The 19,741-nt window shown below is 38.6% G+C and overlaps 1 protein-coding gene across 1 annotated transcript in view; it reads left to right on the top strand.

Annotated features, from left to right (window-relative positions):
* Window positions 1-19,741, top strand: part of MGAM (maltase-glucoamylase) — a 196,932-nt gene that overhangs the window by 77,573 nt on the left and 99,618 nt on the right. The window contains 17 exon segments of the mRNA XM_043967551.1: window positions 567-679; window positions 1,146-1,271; window positions 1,622-1,750; window positions 2,006-2,116; window positions 3,751-3,813; window positions 5,852-5,986; window positions 7,113-7,200; window positions 10,214-10,352; window positions 10,845-10,978; window positions 11,217-11,251; window positions 11,355-11,471; window positions 12,051-12,199; window positions 13,306-13,390; window positions 14,629-14,685; window positions 15,259-15,383; window positions 16,434-16,522; window positions 17,587-17,636. Of these exon segments, the coding sequence (XP_043823486.1) occupies window positions 567-679; window positions 1,146-1,271; window positions 1,622-1,750; window positions 2,006-2,116; window positions 3,751-3,813; window positions 5,852-5,986; window positions 7,113-7,200; window positions 10,214-10,352; window positions 10,845-10,978; window positions 11,217-11,251; window positions 11,355-11,471; window positions 12,051-12,199; window positions 13,306-13,390; window positions 14,629-14,685; window positions 15,259-15,383; window positions 16,434-16,522; window positions 17,587-17,636 (1,745 nt within the window).

Here is a 19,741-nt window from a genome sequence, read left to right as displayed (position 1 = left end):
TTATAAAAGTCAAGGCAATATGAGAGATAACATGGGCTTTTGAAGGGAGGGAAGATGGTAGGTAAAGAAAAGTTACAAAGGATGTCATGCATAGAATCAGCAGGATTTTATTACTGGACATGAAGAATGAGGAGAGACAGGACTTAAAGGTGATTTTCAAGCCTGAAGCTAGTTTTCAGGCCTCAGTGACACAGAGTAGTGTTGAAAGTTAGAGTAATCATGTAAGGGGATGGAGGAGCAGCATTGAGGCAAAGCAAAGATATTAGCTTGGAAAACTTCATGGAGATTCAGAATCTGGAAAGCTTGCCAGTTCATTTAGTGTTACAATAGGCAGGTTTCAGCTTTACATAAGGGAAAAATAGTTATTAGGACTGTCAAAAGGGAGAATGTGCTGCCAAAGGAGCCTCCATCACTGGTAGTATTAAAATGGAATTTGGATGACCATCTTTAGTGACACTGACAGGAAACTCTTGCTTAGACATGGCCTGGACAAAGGGACTTGGATTTCCGTTTAACCTTGTAATTCTTTGATTCTGTACCTCTGAACACTGGCTCTCTGTTTCCAGATGTGACTTTCCAGCCCACCCCTGCACTGACATATCGCACCACTGGGGGCATTCTGGATTTTTACATGGTTTTGGGGCCAACCCCAGAGCTTGTCACTCAGCAGTACACAGAGGTAGGAAGTCATGTAATCCATCAAGCACATTTACTGAACAAGTATTATCAACGTAGCCTTGTGAAAGGCACAATGATTAATGTAGCTTGCTGGTGATGCCACCATCTTTCTTGAAGCTTGGGTTATGGTTTCAGAGGGACCTAAAGTGAATTCAGAAGCAATTCCTTGCCTCTGCAAGATGACAGAGACATTGAATGCATACTCCCGAAGCACTAGAAAGCATAAGGATGGCATAGATTACCCAGGATTCCTAAAAAGATGCCCAAATGAAGGATTAGAAATCTACACAGTACTTCCTGCCTATAGTTCTATATTGTTTAGTCTTATAGAAGTCCTGGGTTGTTTGGCTCCTAGGCAGACAAGACTACTGAGAAATGTTCCATGTGTTCTCTGTTCGATCCAAATGCATGTCTCCCTCCAAGGAACGCTATTTGATTGAACTGTTTTTTTGTTTTTGCTTTTTCAGTTGATTGGGAGGCCAGTGATGACTCCTTACTGGGCCTTAGGGTTCCAGCTTTGTCGCTATGGATACCAGAATGATTCTGAAATTGCTGAACTTTATGATGCTATGGTGGCAGCTCGGATCCCTTATGTACGACCCTTCCTTTTACTTTTATTATCTTTTTTATTGTGTTAATTGAAGACAAAAACATGCAATATTTGCTTAGTGGAATAATGGCGTAGGCAACTCAAAGAACTTTCTTTTTCATTTTTGTAATGTCATGATATTGTTCTGCTAGATTTGCTTTACTCACTTCCAGTTAACATCATTTTGAATAATCTAAATGTATGCCTGATAATGGGGAGAGGCAGTATAGGAATATTGTGGAATTAAAGTCATCATGGAGGAGAATATACAACATGTACCTGGCCTAATGGAGAGCTAAGCATGTCATATCTTTAAAGTGACACTTGGTTTCCTTCCTTTTCTTTTCCCTCTAGGATGTACAGTATTCAGACATTGATTACATGGAGAGGCAGATAGACTTCATCCTCAACCCCAAGTTTGCTGGCTTTCCTGATCTGATCAATCGAATGAAGGCAGATGGGATGCGGATCATCCTCATTCTGGTGTGTGGCTGGGTTTGGGGAAGTCAGGATAATTGTGGTGGAATGTATTTATCACTATGGTATAGTTAAGGAAGCTGAACAAAAGAGAAAGATATTTTCCGGAATTCGTGGTAGCTCTATAGTTCAGTGTGAGGCTCTCAGATATTGCTAATGTCTCTTTTTTTCCTCTATGAGGCTTGCTATTATTCTTATCTACAAGTAGTTCTATCTCTGGTACTATCATTTCCCCAAGTAACCATTCTCCTTTGATTCCAGGACCCGGCCATTTCTGGCAATGAGACCCAGCCATATCCTGCCTTCACTCGGGGACTCCAGGATGATGTGTTCATCAAATGGCCAGATAACAGCGGCATTGTTTGGGGAAAGGTAGAGTTTGGCAGTAGACACTCTTTATTCTATTCTATGGATGCAAATATAAAGGAAAATGAGTGTCTTTTTGCTAAATATAATCTAATCCAGTAAGGACTGATTAAACTCCTACTAAGTGTGCTAGATGTTGGGAATACAACGCAAGAAATAAAATATCTCCTGTCCTCAGAAAGTTCATAATTTATTAGGGATGAATTAGAGAATAGAACACGTAAATGAATTGGCATAAACATAACATTTTAGGAAGGGGAAGAGAACAATAACAAGGGATCAAGAAAGGCTGCCTATAGCAGATTTCATATGACTTGTGCTTCAAAGAAGCTAGGGATGCTCAAAGGTAGAGTTAGAAGCTTAGAGGTTGAGTTTGTTCCAGGCATGGAGACAACCTACACAGATATATGGATTCAAGAGATAGAATGCCAAATTTCAGGAACAGCAAGTTAATTTTACCAGAACGTAGATAGTGTAAATATTTACAGTAAGCCTAGAAAGGTAGTCTAGAGCAAGATTGTTAAGGGTCTTAAAGTCAAGGGAAGCTTACACTTTATCTTAGGCACAAGGGTGGAATAGTAGAGGAGAACAACTAGAAGTTAGAAGCCCAGCTAGGAGGCTGCCATAATAGGCAAGATGGAAGGTGATAGTGATGGTGGCCAGTATGGGAATGGTAGCCATATGAATGTAGAGAAAAGACTGGATTTTAGAGAAATTGTGGGGTTAGAATCAAGAAGACTTGGCAGCAAAATTGGAGATGGGGGTGGGCTGAGGAAGGAGAGGGAAGAGTTGATTTTTGACTCTTAAGTTGCAGACCAATGTGGCTGAAAAGATAGTGGGTCCCTTCAAAAGAAATATAGAAGTTTGGAAGAGGAATGGGTTTAGGGACTTTTCCTTAATGATTTTCATTTTATGCATATGGAGTTTGAGATGCCTATGGGGGATAGCCAACAAGTAATTGGTGACATGGAACTGGGGCTCAGGAGAGATACGAGGGATATATATATATATGTATATGTGTATGTGTATGTGTATATATGTATACACACAATATACATGCATACATATATACACATACACATATACATACATACACACATATATATACATACATACATACATACATACACACACACACACACACACACACACACACATATATATATATATATATATGAGTAATTTACATAGAGATGAAAATCGAACCCATGGGACTGATATCACTGAGAAGGTTAGGAGTTAGTAGAGGAGAGGGCCCAGGACAGAGGCTTAGGGGACACTCACAACAAGGGGGAGAGGACATTGATGATGATCCAGAATAGGACACTGAGGAATGATCAAGAATATAGGAGAAAAAGCAAAGGAGAAGAAAGAATCTAGGTGGAGAGGATAATGATGATGGTGGTGGTAGTGGTGGTGGTGGTGGTGGTGTGAGTGTGTGTGTGTGTGTGTGTGTGTGTGTATCCTGTGAAATTTCCTCTAGCAAGATTGATTCCAGAGTCTCCTTTTTTTTCTCCCTAGACTCTCATGAAATGTGCCAGTCATGTACTCACAGACCCAAGATTTACTCTTTCTTGGGAAATACAATACTAAGGTATTATTGATAATACTTTTTTCCTTTCCTCTTTCTTTCTCTAAAGGTCTGGCCAGATTTGCCTGATATCATTATCAATTCATCTCTTGATTGGGACACCCAACTGGAGGTAAAACACTTTTGTTAGTTTGGGATATAGTGGTTATGGTTATAGGAAGGCAAACTCTATTATTAAAATTGTTCAAGGACTAAAGCTATGGAAAAGGTTGAAATTCTGTTTTTCACTACTAGACTAGCCCTGGTGTTCCAGTCAGACATTACAAACATGTATTAAATGAATAAGTGAACTTATAGGGATTCTCTCCCATTGACCATTTTTAACTTTAAATTTATGTAAAAAGATATTCTAGACTTTATTTTTCTGATTTTGAACCTAAGCCTGGGTTTTTTACTGGTTCTAGCTTTTATAAAAGGGTTCAGAAGATAGATCTAAGATTAATGTATAATTTTTATAGGGAGGGAGATTACAGCTCTTAATTGTTGTTGAGTAACTCTCTACTCAACTAGAGTATCTTATATAAACTTCAGCCTAGTCTTCTTCTAAATGGGCTTGCAAGCACAAAATCTCTAAAGGACTGTACCTTAACTAACCATGCTGTCAGACCAACTCCACTAGTTCTCCTTGCATTTCTATGGGATTTAGGGGACACATTATGCAAATTAATCACATACATAAAAAAACAAAGAATTTTCATCAACTGTAGGTTAAACATATTTAACAGGGTCAAGAATAATTGTAGATTGCTAGCATCAGTCCACAGCACTGCAGTTATCTTTCATGTCTCCCTTTTCCTGACTGACCTTATGCTTTCTTATATGCAGTCAGTTGCCAAGTCTTACCAATTTTGCTTCCTCAACAGTTCTCTCATGTCTTATTCTGTCTGTTCACACATATTTTACTCTCATTCAAGCACTTGCCACCTCTTGCCAGGATTCCCAGATGATTTCCTGGCCTTCTATTCTTACTCTTCTGCAATCCATCTTCCACACAGTTGCCAAAATACTACTAAAAAAAAAAACACAAGTTCTATGATATCACCCTTTTCTTTAAAATGTTCTATGGCTCACTATTAATTCTAGAATCAAATGTTATCTCCTCAGCCTAGTATTTTAATATCTCCACAAACTGTCTATAACCTTCCTTTTCCAGACTTATTTAATAGTATTTCTCTGTACATACTCTGTGTTTTGTCCAAACTGACGTGAGTGTAATATAATCTCAATATTCCACCTCTCTTCAGTTTTCTCATTTGTACAATGGAAATAATTATAGCACCTACCTCCCAGGGTTGTTGTGAGGATCAAATAAGATAGTAATTGTAAAGTGCTTAGCACAATGCCTGGCACCTAGTAAGTACTATATAAGTGTTAACTCTTATTATTATTCCTGGGGAGGAATATAATAGAGAGTCAACAAGGAATGAATGAATGTGAATAAATGGATTTTCTAGTATTAATGCCTGAAATGAATCAGTATCAATTATTAAGTGAAGAGGTTCAGTAAAAGAAGTGAGACCTGAGCTGAGCCTTGAATGAAACTAAGGATTGTAAGAGTTTCCTGGAAAAGGAAGGCCATTTGAAGAATGGGGGGCGGGGTGGGGTGGGGACTGCCTTTTGGATACCATCACGAATATGCCCAATTTCTTCTAATTTTGAAATTGTAGGGCCTGGCTAGTGCTTGAATGGCAGACCACTGGAATATTGGGTGCTGTTAGCTTAAAACATAATAATTTTCCTGTACAAGGGGGATTAGATGTGTTCTATTTGGCCTAAGAGGCAAGATGCAGGAGCAATGGGGACAAATTTCAAATAGGCAAATTTATGCTTGTCACACACACAAAAATTTCCTAACAATTAGAATTGTGCAGAGTGGATTGGACTGCTTCTAGTGGTTGCTGCTCCTTGGAGGTCTTTAAGCAGAGAGCAGATAAAACTGTTCAGTTACGTTAAAGTAGATTTTCCTTTCATATTTGTTGGACTAACCTCTCTAGCTCTCAAATTCTGTGACTCTACTGTAACTATTAAGTTCCTTTTTAATATTCTAAAACACATTGAGCTCTCTCAGAAGTTATCTGTGCTTGTTGCAAAATAAATTCTTGTCATTGACCTGACTACATCTGTCCTGGGGCTGTGTTTCATCTTTGCAGTTATACAGAGCCCATGTTGCCTTCCCAGACTTTTTCCGTAATTCAACAGCCACATGGTGGAAGCGGGAATTGAAAGAACTCCACACCAATCCTCGGGAGCCACAGAAGAGTCTGAAGTATGATGGAATGTGGATTGTAAGTGTGTATACATGAGTAACTGTGCATATGTGGATATAGATATATGTACTATAAGATTGTATATGATTGTGCTTTGCCATGTATGTGTGTAATTGGGTGTTCGGGGACTAAAGGAACTGGAAAGATTTTTATCAAAAATTTAATTGCAACTTCCTTTACTTGATTAAGCATGGAACACTTTTGTTTTGGTTTGTTTTGTTGTTTTTGTGGGGCATCCCCATCTTGCCCAGGCTGAAAATGCAGCAGCCACTCATGGGCCTGATCCTACCACTGATTGCCATGGAAACTTTGACCTGCTCTATTTCTGATCTGGGCTGGTCCAATGCTCCTTAGGTAGCTTGATAGCTTCTGCTTCTAGAGAAAGGGTCACCATATTGGTGCCAGACTTAATGCAGATATCCAATCACCTTTAGCCCTACTGTAGCTTAGATTTCCTGAGTACAATGGATCCACTAGCTGTACCAGCATTATAGTCACACACTATTATGCCAGGCAACAGTTACTGCAGGAAAAACTCCCATTAAATTCTGTGGCTTGAAATCTGTCTAATGTATCTACAAGTCCAAGAGTCTTAATTTGCTTTTACTGGAGCAAGCTCAATTATTCCTGTGAATGCATTTGATTCTCCAGCATGGCCTAACAGAAACTATAGCCTGATCCTTCCCGGTAATTTCTATTAGCACTTTAATCAGCCTTCTTATATCATCAATTCTCCCACATGCTGGGTGTATGAAGAATGACAATTTGTTCACTGTTCCTTGAGGTGACTGGGGGTGATTAACACACACATACGCATTAGGTACAGGGTAGCTTAGTGGATAGAGAGCTGGACTTGGAGTTGGGATGACCTAAATTCACATCTGGCCTTAGATATTTACTCTGTATAATCGTGGGCAAGCCACTTGACTTCTGAGCCTCAATTTAAGTGGGGAGAATAATAACACTTACTTCACCAAATTGTAAGGATTAAATGAAAAACCACATTTAAAATGCTTTGTAAAACTTAAAGTACTATATAATGCTATTATTATGATGCATATTTGTGTATATGTGTATAAAATAAAAGCACATTACCATATGTTTACATGTACATAAAACATATAGTATTGTTTTACATTTTTAGGACATGAATGAACCATCAAACTTTGTGAATGGAGCAGTTCCTCCAGGCTGTAGGGATACCGAGCTCAACCAACCTCCTTATATACCCTGTAAGTCCATTTTGCTTCCCGTTTGGAAGAATGTTCCTTAGATTGTTGTCGAAGAGACCTAGAACTAGGACTTGCTTTTATTCTTCAGTAGCAGCCCAGCATGGACATAATTATTTCTCTAGCATACTAGCAAACTAAACTATGTAGGTTTTTCTAGGTTATGATTTCAACAATGGGAGGTCAAGTTTGCAAAAAGGAGACTGGGAAGAAATGACTAGTTCCATTAGGTAGATCTTGATTTTTGTTGAAGCAAAAGTTTTATTTTATTATGAAAGCATAGTGAAAGCCTGAAAAGGATTTCCAGTGCTCAGATTTTGCGCTCAGTCCTCAATGAACTTTAGTCCAATTCAGTTCTCTTGGCCACAGTGCTGTGATGTCTTTCTCAGATAGGAGAAGGAACACACTTGAAGACTTTCAGGCTGAAAATCCCCCTAGAAATATTTTGTGAGGATCTTCTGTGATGGGGAAAGTATCATTTTAATTTTACCTTCAATTCAATTCAATTCAATTGTGTGTAGGTTTTTTTTTTTTTAATTTGGGAGGGTGTGGAAGAAGGAAAACCGGAGGCAGGGAGACCAGTTGCTTGTAAATAACTATTGATAACCCTGGAGTGAGAATGCTTACCTTAAAAAGGAGGGAGGGCAGCTAGGTGGTGCAGTGGATAAAGCACTGGCCCTGGATTCAGGAGGACTTGAGTTCAAATTTGGCCTCAAACACTTGACACTTACTAGCTATGTGACCCTGGGCAAGTTACTTAACCCTCATTGCTCTGCCAAAAAAAGAGAGAATGCTTACTTTTAATCTTATAGTACCTTGACTACTATATTCTTTTGGCATACCTAGTATTGACAGCAAATGAGGTTTCAAAATAATGAATCTTATAAAAAAATACAGAACAGAGCATTGCTTGCATGGTCCTAGGGGATAGAATAATAAGTAATCTTATTCAGGGTATGTAGTAAATGTATCTGATGTTTTATAATTAGTCAAATCATTGAAAATCAAATCCTTGATAATTTATCTATGCTTACAGTACCTAGAAGGAAGGCCAGGAGAGGAGATTACCAAGATATCAAGTGGCTTGCTTTGTCTATCTTCCAAGCCCACTGCTCTTCCAAAACTGTTCTTTCAAATTTCTCCTTGGGGTCTAATGCATTGGCTTTTCCTCTTTCCTTATTCTTCTTAAGTTCTTTGGCATTGGCACTGTTGATGCCCCTTCTTTCTTGATACTCTCTTTCATTGGCTTCCCTTATACCATACTCCCTTGGATCTTCTCTCTCATCTTTAACCTCTTCATGTCTCATTGCTTTCCTTAACATGCTCTTTCTTCCACCTTCTTAACTTAGGGATTTGTCAAAGGCTCTGTCTGGATGTTCTCTTTTCCTATCACTCTCTCTCTCTACCAGAATATACTAGTAAACTTAGAGCTAGTAACCTTAGGGATACTCTAGTTCCACCCCCTTGTTTAATAGCCTTGACCCAAAAGTTATTTGCTTAACAGAATGATGTCTCAAGCCAAGGCTTACAGATTCTGAATATTTTTACCATAATATTCTATTTCCTTTGACAATCTCATTCAGTTCCATTGTTTTCAACTTACATATATAACTGAAGAGCTCCCAAATTTATATCTATAGCCCTGACTATTTTCCCCTTCTGACTTTTAGATTTGAATCCTGAATTGCTTCACAGACATTTCCATATAGATGTTTCACTGGTACCTCAAGCTCTGTATCTTTAAGTGAATTCATTATTCTTGTTCCTCTGTATGTTATTCTTGACTTTTCTGTCTCTGTCAGTGCTTTCCCTACTTTTCCCCATTCACTCATTCTTTAAACTTTTGACTTCTTTGTACTCTACATATCTAAACAGTATCAATTCTACTCCTAAATAGTGAATTCAGACTCTTAGAGCAAGGAGGGACCTTAGAATCTCTGTGTTATAGAGCCTAGAGTACTGAAATTGTAGTAAAGAGACCTGGATCCTGACTCTGACATATAACTAGCTGTGTGACCTTGAGTAAATGATTTAACTTCTCAGTTCTCCCAGCCAACACTCTCTGAGATTAGCCTTGTATCCATGACACCAGGCTGCCTCCACATTGAACTTAGAACACTATGGAAATGAGAGCCCAACTGTCTTAATGAGGAAACTGGGACCCACAGAGGTGAAATGACCACATACCCACTTAATGGTATAGGCAAGAATGAAACACAAACACTGCTTCCTCCTTATTTTGGTTGTTTACATTAAACCAAAACATATATTGTACTTCTAACAATTCCAACTACCACGACTCCAAATCAGTCGTTAACTTTTTCTTACCATGTTTGTTATAAAAGTTTTCAGATTCATTTTACTACCTCTAGACTTTCCTCTCTAATTGATCTCATGGACTGGCAGATTACTTTTTTTGTTTTGTGGCTATGAGCATTTAATCTTAAGGAACAGTGAAAAGAACACTGTATTTGGAGTCAGAAGACTTGGGTTCAAGTCCCAGCTCTGTTGTTAGTTTTTTTTTGTTTTTTGTTTTTTTTTAATTTTTGCAGGGCAATGGGGGTTAAGTGACTTGTCCAGGGTCACACAGTTAGTAAGTGTCTGAGGCCGGATTTGAACTCAGGTACTCCTGAATCCAGGGCCGGTGCTTTATCCACTGCGCCACCTAGCTGCCCCCTGTTGTTAGTTTTTCTAATCCCATGGCTATCACTTAACTCTCTGGGCCTTTTTTCCTCATATGTAACATGAGGGAGTTGGATTTACCCAATCTCTAAGGCTCTTTCTAGCTCTAAATTCCATAGTCTATCGTCTATGCTATGTCATTTTTCCATTTCTTACTGAAACTTGAATTCCATGGCCTGGTGTTCAAGGGTTTATATGTTCTAGCTCTGACTTGCTTTTCTATCCCAAACTCACACTCCATTCTGTAAGCTCCAGGCACCTCCTTCACCACCAGCAGACGGGAACAACTTGCCATTGTTGGGCTTCTCTCACATCCTTGTATCTCTTTCCTCAGATCTGGAGGCAAGAGACAGAGGCCTGAGCAGTAAGACCCTGTGCATGGAAAGTCAGCAGATCCTGCCTGATGGAAGCCCAGTGAGGCACTATGATGTGCACAATCTCTATGGCTGGTCTCAGACAAGGCCCACATATGAGTGAGTCCCTACCTCCCTCTCCCTGAGGCCCATAGAGCAGGTGGGGGTGAACAGAATTGGAGTTCCCAAAAAGGAAAGGGATGAATGGTCTCTGAGTGGCCAGCAAAAGACTTTGCTTTTTCACTTTCGTGACTTCAAACAAAACAGTCATTTTGTATGTTCACATAATGGGAATTAGCAAGAAGTAGTCAATGATGATATGTTGTCAAGGAGATAAATCCATTAAAAATTGAAGGAAATTAAAGACCATTCCCTGATGTACTTATTTTAGTCTAAATTAAATATTTTTACATTCATATATAATATACATCATGGTTCCAGTTTTTTACCTGGGACATTGGGTGCAGGTTGTACTGTGGCTCTGATTTTCCTAAGTGTTCACTTTCACCAGCTATGGAGAAGATCTTCAGCTTATTGTCTCAACTGTAGAAGGGAAGCCCCTCTGGCCATCTCCAGACTGGCTCTTACATCTCATTTTTGTTCTCTTCTTAGAGGAGTTCAGGAAGCTACAGAACAGAGGGGAATTGTGATCACTCGCTCAACCTTCCCCTCTTCAGGACGCTGGGCCGGACACTGGTTGGGAGACAACACAGCAGCATGGGACCAGCTCTACAAATCCATCATTGGTATGTATAGGCCTAATTCTAAATACTTCCTAGGAAGGGTGGGTCAGTAAATGTCAATCATTTTTCTGGATGTTAAAGATAACAGAGAAGTGTCAGATCTTTGTCTATTTTGTCATTCCACATATACCTATGGACATTTCTTGATGATAAGCTATTCAAGTCAATGAGTGAGCAAATTCAGAGCTTGTTCAATTATATCCAAGTATCTCCTCTGATACAGCTATGATTCTCATTGCAGGCATGATGGAGTTCAGTCTCTTTGGAATATCCTATGTAAGTCTCAGTTGGGTCAGCACCTAAGACCATTTTATCAGATTTCAGATTGCTTCAGAAACCCAGAAAATTCTCATTCTCTGTTTTGCTCTTTTGTTCTCAGACAGGAGCTGATATCTGTGGTTTCTTTGAAGATGCTGAATATGAAATGTGTGCTCGCTGGATGCAACTGGGAGCCTTTTACCCTTTCTCTCGGAACCATAATACGATTGGGCCCAGGGTGAGATACCAGTTTGTCCCTCAAGCCTGTCTTTGTACCAGACCTCAGGCCTCACTCCTCCCTCGGGAGATGGTGCCCTTTGTGGCACAGAAAGATGAATAACCTAAATTCCGTATTTGCTAGAGTACTGTGAAGTTTCTCATTCTTACCAGAAACTTTAGAAGGAATGGTGATAGAGAAAAGAGATCTTCCAGCCATGCTGGGAGGTTGATATGCCAGGATCTCTCCATCCTTGCAAGTGTATATGTTCTTTGCATATAACTCAAACCCATTCCATTGTAATGTAAGGTTGTTACTGAATATGCAGATGTCGGTCTATCTCAGGCCATATTTCTGCATCAGGGGCAAGAGATAATGTTGTTCAGGGTCTCTAAGGCATAAGGATAAAAGAAGCATCAGGAATTTTTCCCAGTCCAACAAAAGTGGTGCAGTCAGGGGGTCATGAAAGAACAAGGGTAGGAATACAGACTGACTGATATAGGAGATCTCTTTTGATGACTTTGCCTCTGTTCCATTGGAGCAGGGTCAAAGGTGTGGTGATCTGTAAGTATCCCTTCTTTTTTTTTTTTTTGGATTCAGAGACAGGACCCAGTGTCTTGGAATTCTACTTTTGAGGATCTCTCAAGAAGTGTCCTTCAGACAAGATATACCCTGTTGCCTTATCTCTACACCCTCATGCACAAGGCTCATGCAGAAGGCAGCACTGTCATCCGGCCCCTTCTTCATGAGTAAGTGCCCACTCTGTGTTATTGGGACTTTTTCTTGAGATCAAAAGGACACTGGCTTTGGAGTTAGGGAATTTGACTTATTATCTTAGTTGTAATGCTTATTAGCTTGTGACTGGCTAATTAGGAAAAAATGAAAGGATATTAATTTTAAAGGACTGCTTTGATTACAAAAAGACTCTAATAAGTTGGCCAAAGATATTTTTGTCTTGTAAATGTGATCCTAAGATGCTCTTTGGTAAATTGTCACTAGGATGAATCTTTTGCCTTTGTAGTTATCTTGGGTCACATAATTAGTTTACATAATGTTTTCAAGGTCAGGGATTTATGACCTTGGCTTATCCTTTTGAACTTTTACCAGTCTGTTGACTTTTGGTTCCTTATACATTTGCCAATTAATACTTTCAGGTTGCATTAAATGTGAAGATGTGTCAAAATATGGGAGAGACAAATGCATTTTAAACTATTTGCAGAAGCAGAAGAGCTACTTCACAGGTGTAGATAAAATCCAAACAGCAAACAACATTTTAAAGAGCTAACTGGCAGTTTTAAAATATTATATGTAATGAGGTTAAATCATATCCCTGACTGTAAATTTTTTTCCTCTAAGGATAATTTGACTATAATTTTGTGGCCTTCCTTTTATCATGTGCACACACACACATCTATCTATGTATCTACATATACACACAGATATAGATGTGTATGTGAAATGATTTTATTCACATAGAAGCTGATAAGCAGGCATAGAGGAGTTACAGAAAGCCTAGGTTAAGGAAAATGAAATGTAAGATGATGTTGGATAAATCCACATATAATAAATGCAAAAGAGCATATAGTCCCATATTAATCCACAATATATAAGGCAGTGAGTATGCTTGGTAGAACCAGACCTAGAGAAAGAAGGAAAGGATCCAAGGAACCAAAAGTCTGTGTGTTACTTGGATACAACAGCCAGAGGATGCTGAGTCTGGCCCATTGGGTTGACTCTATCTGTAAGGCTCTTTAGGATCTTCGAGCTCAAAATCTTTACGTTCATGTGACCTGGAAAGTCTTTGCCCATGACTTTGAGGGGAACCTAGATTGTGATACCATGTTTTTCTGTTCAGGTTTGTAGAAGACAGTAAAACCTGGGATATATACCATCAGTTCTTGTGGGGACCAGCCTTCTTAGTCAGCCCTGTCCTGGAACCGGTGAGTAAAGAGGCCTTGGATTCTATAGAAGATGCTGAATGAGAGGCAAAGTCTTGTAGTGGAGTGGGCCTTGCCCTGTTCTTATGAGTTATAGGACCTGAGTTCTAGTCCTTGCATTGGAGCTGACTTGGCACTGTGGATGTCTGTGCCTCAGTTTCCTAATCTATAAAATTGGGAGTTCATGATTCCCCTTCCTTAAAGAGTTATTGGAAGGTAAAAAGTTGGTGACAAGTATTTAGAGACATTGTCTTTTGGGGGAGCTCTTATTCTTGGCCCACTGGTTGAGACAGGGGAGTTAGAATAGTCCTTGCTTCCCATTGCCCCTTCCAGATTCTCTCTCTTCCTCCCTCACTCAGTAACCTCTTTTTCTTTGAGCTTCATGCTATACATATCTATCACCCAATCAAAATCCTTGTAGCTATTATCTATAGACTCTCAGGTCTTTCTCCTTCATTCCTCAATGAGTTTGATACTTGGCTTACAATGTTTCTTAGCCAACTTCTGCCCCTATACTGGGAAACTTTAGCAAATATGTTGATTCTCCCTCAAATATCCTAACCACTCAGCTCCTCAGACTATTCATATCCCTTGAACTACTCCTCCACTCCACCTCAGCCACACACAAAGATGATCTTGTTATCACCCACAAATGTACCACCTCCATGTTCAAGAATTTTGAAATCTCCTTATCCAACTATAATCTACTGACTTTTCCCCTCTCCCTCTGCCTTCCTTTATATAATACTACTTGTAATCCACACCTTGGCTTCCAATCCCTTGACCCTTCAACATGAACCTCCTGGTTCTCCCATGAACAAGACACTCCATCTCTCAGCTCCAGGCATTCTCTCTGGCTGTCTCTCATTCCTGGAATGTTCTCCCAATTCCTCTCCACCTACTGATCTTCCTGGCTTCTGGTCCCAACTAAAATCCCACTTTCTACAGGAAGCCTTCCCCAACCACTGTCAATTCTAGTTCCTTCCCTCTGTTAATTATTTCCCATTTATTGTGTATATAGCTTGCTTTGTAGATATTTGTTTGCATGTTGTTTCCCTCATTATATTGTAAGCTTCTTTAGGACAGGGACTATCTTTTGTCTCTTTTTGTACTCTTAGTGGTTAGCATAGTGCCTGGTACATAGTAGGCACTTAATAAATGTTTATTGATTGAAATATAAAGATTATTATTGTTAGTCTTTCTATATCAATTTTGGAACAACTCATATATTTTTATTGTAGAATGCCAGGCAGGTGCCCGCCTACTTCCCCAAAGCTCGCTGGTATGATTACTACTCGGTAAGTTTCACTGATTACACATAGGAACTCATGCTCATGCCCAATTCAGAAAAGTGTGTAAAGTCAGGGAGTGGGAAAGGAGAGTAGGTGTCTATCTCATCTGCCACTTTTTCAGGATTTCTGTATAAGTTCTGACAACTCAGCCCTTTGTACCTCTTGGAGAGCTGACATTACTATATAGACTATCATTGATCACTTTGTTTCCACTCTTCCAGTCAGTTACTTGATTCTCTATTGGTTGAACATCCAATGTTTCCAAAGGCCTTAATAAATCCCAAGAACCGGGCTGTAGAAGAGGGATGATGTTGGATTGATGAGTTACACTGAATAGTAGGAATAATTAGGGAAGTTTTTTTTTTTTGAAGAAAAGCAGATTTGACAAGAATAGGAAGGAGAGGAAGGTGGAATAATGCATGACCGGTTGGATCGAGCAGTCCCTATGTGGTTCAAAATTAGGATCTATAACTGGAAGTGAGAGTCCACAGTGGGAAAGCACTTTCCCTACCCTTTCAACTATTCACTTAAGGTGAGGTTCCTGAGTTCATTTCATCGCTTCCTTCCTTTCAATCAAAGGGCTCAGACATTGGAGTGAGGGGAGAATGGCAGGACCTGGCAGCTCCTCTTGACCACATCAATCTCCATATCCGTGGGGGCTACATCCTTCCGTGGCAAGAACCTGCAAATAACACCCACTACAGGTGAGTGAGGGGAGCCACATCCTTCTCTTTCCAAATGTCTATCTCAGGTCCTAATGCTAATTCATTGTGCTTTCAATCCTTTTCTTGAAAGACTGCAGCAGAGTGGACAGAGCGATAGACTTCTAGTCAGGAGACCCGGGCTTGAGCTGATTTCTAGCTGTGAGACTCTAGGAAAATCCCTTAAACTCACAGAGCCTCAGTTCCCTGATTCTTTTTAAAACCAGGATAATAATTCTCAAACTATCTACCAAATATATAGTGTTGCTAGTGATTTGAGTGTTGAGAGGAAAGCATTTCATAAAATCTAAGGAGCTTCTGTTTCCTATATACTACCAGTAGCCCCCAGACCTGTATCCAGGATAGAATGGCCAGTGCTTTGTCCCTTGGTGTTGAAATTTGGAGGGTTGAAGATAGCACTTTTAGTCCTTCATCAGAATAAAAACAACTGAATTTAGCACCTAATTACCAATAGTAATCCATTGAAAACAGGAAATTACCAGATGGAGGTATTTGATGGGGGAAGGGAGGGGCTGGGGAATTCTACAAACACCCTTCCTCCTACACTGACCATTTCCCCATCCACCCAAATGAATGAATGCTATATTTCATGCTTATCCGGTTATTTTCCCCCAACACATTTTATGCAATCTATTCAAGCATCATGATAATCCTATGCTATTCAAATGGGAGATTTTGCATGAAGTGACAAGTGATATCATGTGGATAGAAGCACTTTGTGACTTATCATGTGCTTCACCAATGTAGAGTCCTGCTGGACAGGATAAGTCTGAGTTAGAGAGTCAGAGATGAATCATGAATACTTCTTTATTATCTATTCTATAACTCATGGATTAAAATCAAATTCTGTCAAAATTATATCTTTTATTTCAAGCATGTATAAGACTCATACTTGATATTTACTACAAAGCTATTTGCATGATACTTATGTTTGGGGAAATGCTAGAGACAAGCTGATGTGTTTCCTTGTAATGGAGATCAAACATCAGTCCCAAGTTGCTGGATACCTGATTTAATTTTTGATTTTCACAGCCGGAGAAACTCCTTGGGTCTTATTGTGGCTTTATCAGACAATGAAACAGCTGAAGGAGAGTTTTTTTGGGATGATGGACAGAGCATCGGTAAGTGGGGCTTCCTTGGGTTCAATTTATATCAATCTTGGTGTAAAGGCAACACTATAGCTTCTCTCAGTACCCCTGTGCTCTTTGTTGTTGTTCAATCATGTCTGATTCTTGGTGACCCCATTTGGGGTTTTCTTGTTAAAGATACTGGAATAGTTTTGCCTTTTCCTTCTCCAGTTCATTTTACAGATAAGGAAACTGAGGCAAACAGGGTTAAGTGATTTGCCTAGGGTCACACAGCTACTGAGTATCTGAAGCTAAATTTGAACTCAGAAACTCAGACTTGAACTCTAAGCCCAACACTCTATCTACTGTGTCACCTACCTGCCTATGTTCAAATCAGTTCATTTCAATCATTTATTAGGATGATTGATTAGAATCTATGGTCTCTCAAAGATAGAAGGGACCTCTGAAATCATCTAATCCAAATTATACCTGAAAAAGGATTTTCCCTCTCCTTGAAGACTCCCATGCCAAAGCAGGCCATTCTACTTTAGAATATCTCGAGTTGTTCCAGTTTTTCTTTACATCAAACTTAAATCCACCTCTTTGTACCTTCCACTCTTTATTCCTGTTCTTGGCTAGACTAGACTCAGGCTAGTTCCCTGGCATTTTAGGTTTAACTTTGGCATAAGTCAAATACCTGATTTAACAGTTTAACAGATTAAGTTAGCCATAATTAACAGTGAGCCATAACAGTCATTTAACAGAGTAAATTAGGCATAATAGGAGAATGTTCTACAAGGAAAGACATTGAGGACATGTCTATATGATTCAGCTGAGCAAAGGTATCTTGCTTAAGTTGCTCATTGTAGTTCACGACATTGAATTGCATTGCAATGAATTAAACTTTAAAACCCTTTTAGCTACTCTGAGATGAGCTACTCTAAGATGCTGGGTATTCATACTATAGTATGTAAATATGATTTTCTAAAGAAGACAGAGAATGAAAAAATCAGGGAGACAAGGAGTTTTGGTATTGATAATGTGGTGCTTTGAGCTTTTTGTGTCCTAAGCTAGGCTCGATAAGACCTGATGGATTTCATTTTATTATCTTGTTTTAGATACCTATGAAAATGGGAATTACTATTTCTCAACATTCTCTGCCAGTCAGGTAAGTACAAATGGAAATTTTGACTTTTGTATTATCTTAGCAAAATTAACGGCACTAAAAGGCAATAAGTAAAAATACCATTAGGGGAGAATTTGTCTTGTTTCCTTTCTGGAGGCCATAACATTCCCAGTTTGTCCAAAGCCCAAAATTTTCTTTGCTTTGAATAGCCATACTTCTGAAAATTAGAAAGAAGAATGAATTCTAGTAACTTCATCCCAATAAAAGGAATCTCAGAGTATTTGGGGGAATGGTTAAAACTAAGGCACCCTCTCCCCAAACCCTATTTATTTGCTTACTTTTCTTTTTTCCTCCTTTTCTCATAATAGGTATCATATTCATAGAAACTTTGAAGGGATATAATATGGTACTCAAAGTAGATTACCTCTGCTGAAATTATTGATGAGTCAACAATGTGAAAGAAGCTTTCACCACAAAATTTGGGGAAATTGTGTCTAAACTTACTTCCAATTCTCTTGGTTTAAATAATTATATAGTCCCTCTTTATAGCCAGTAAAGGAGAGGGGCTTGTATCTGCAAGATGCTCACATGGCATATATGTATGTGCTTATGTGTAGTACAAATATATTTTCATATATGTGTGATTAATTTAGGTTTAATAATATACACATATAAAAATACATGCAATTGTATTCATTATTGTTGAGGATCACCTACACAAAAATATGTCTTTTAGTAGGTAAGACTCTATTTTTACCAAATAGAATACATGCCTTTGTTTATATAAAATAAGATTGCTTCATGGGTTATTGGTGGAATCCATCTTATTGCTTTAGAATCATACATATGTGAGTGAAAACAAACAGGCATATATTAAACATGTAAATATACTATATGTATGTATGTGATTATATAAATATATTCTAATCCCATTTTTAGGAAATTATTAGAAAATTTTATTTTATTTATTTATTTTATTTTACCATAAAAGTATTTTATTATTTTCTAGTTACATGGAGAGATAGTTTTCAATAGTTGTTTTTATAATTTTTAATAATAATTAAATTATAATTTTATGATAATATGTTTTTATAATAATGTTTTATAATTGCTTTTATATCTCTAGTTTCAAATTTTTCTCCCTCCCTCTTCTCCTTCCCTCCTCCCCAAGACAGCAAGCAATAGAAACTTTTAAAAGATAGGCATATGGGGCAGCTAGATGGCGCAGTGGATAGAGTACTGGCCCTGGAGTCAGGAGTACCTGAGTTCAAATCCAGCCTCAGACACTTAACACTTGCTAGCTGTGTGACGCTGAGCAAGTCACTTAACCCCAATTCTTTCACTAAAAAAAAAAAAGAAAAAAGAAAGATAGGCATATACTTCTCAGAGTTATAAAACAATTAATAGAGATTTGGAACTTAAGGTGGTGACCTTGAATTTTGGACTCTGCTCCACAGTCTTGATTAAGTTGCACTGGTAATAATAATATTCCTTCTGCAAACCAGGGTCAATGACAACTGACTTCTTGAGTAACATAATTTACATTTGGTTTCTTGTGAGTATCATTGGATGAAGTTGTGACAGATAACACAGAAAATTGGTGCTCTATTTAGAAAGTGTTAGGATATGATAGAGGATGCCAGGAACTAGGAGGAATTCTTCTTGCTTCTAGCAATCTAGCTTTCTTTTTTCTTTTTTCTTTTTCTTTTGCAGGGCAATGAGGATTAAGTGACTTGTCCAGGGTCACACAGTAGCTTTCAATTTTGATATTCAAGTAATACTGGTGGAGAGTTTGCTTAATATTAGATAGGGAAGAAAAACCTCATAACATCATAAATTTGGTTCTGGGAGGAACCTTGGGAGTCATTTAATCTAATTCCTTCATTTTACATATAAGGAAACAGGCTTAGAGTGAATAAGAAATTTAAGTGCCCATGGTCACAGTTAGAAAATATCAGAGGTGAGATTTGAACCCATGGCCTCTGATTCCAAATAATGTCATCCCACAATATTTGAATCTATTCTATTGCATCAGGGATTTTTCAGTCTTTCTAAGACCGAAGGAAGGTTTTTCTTGTTAATCTGGAAGCAAAACACCACTGATTTCTATTTACTATTATGGTCTAATCCTAAATTTCTCCCTCCAA

This window comes from Dromiciops gliroides, chromosome 5, assembly GCF_019393635.1.
Source record: "Dromiciops gliroides isolate mDroGli1 chromosome 5, mDroGli1.pri, whole genome shotgun sequence".
NCBI lineage: Eukaryota > Metazoa > Chordata > Mammalia > Microbiotheria > Microbiotheriidae > Dromiciops > Dromiciops gliroides.
The sequence above is the reverse complement of the archived record's forward strand: the minus strand, read 5'-3'. Positions and strand labels throughout refer to the sequence as shown.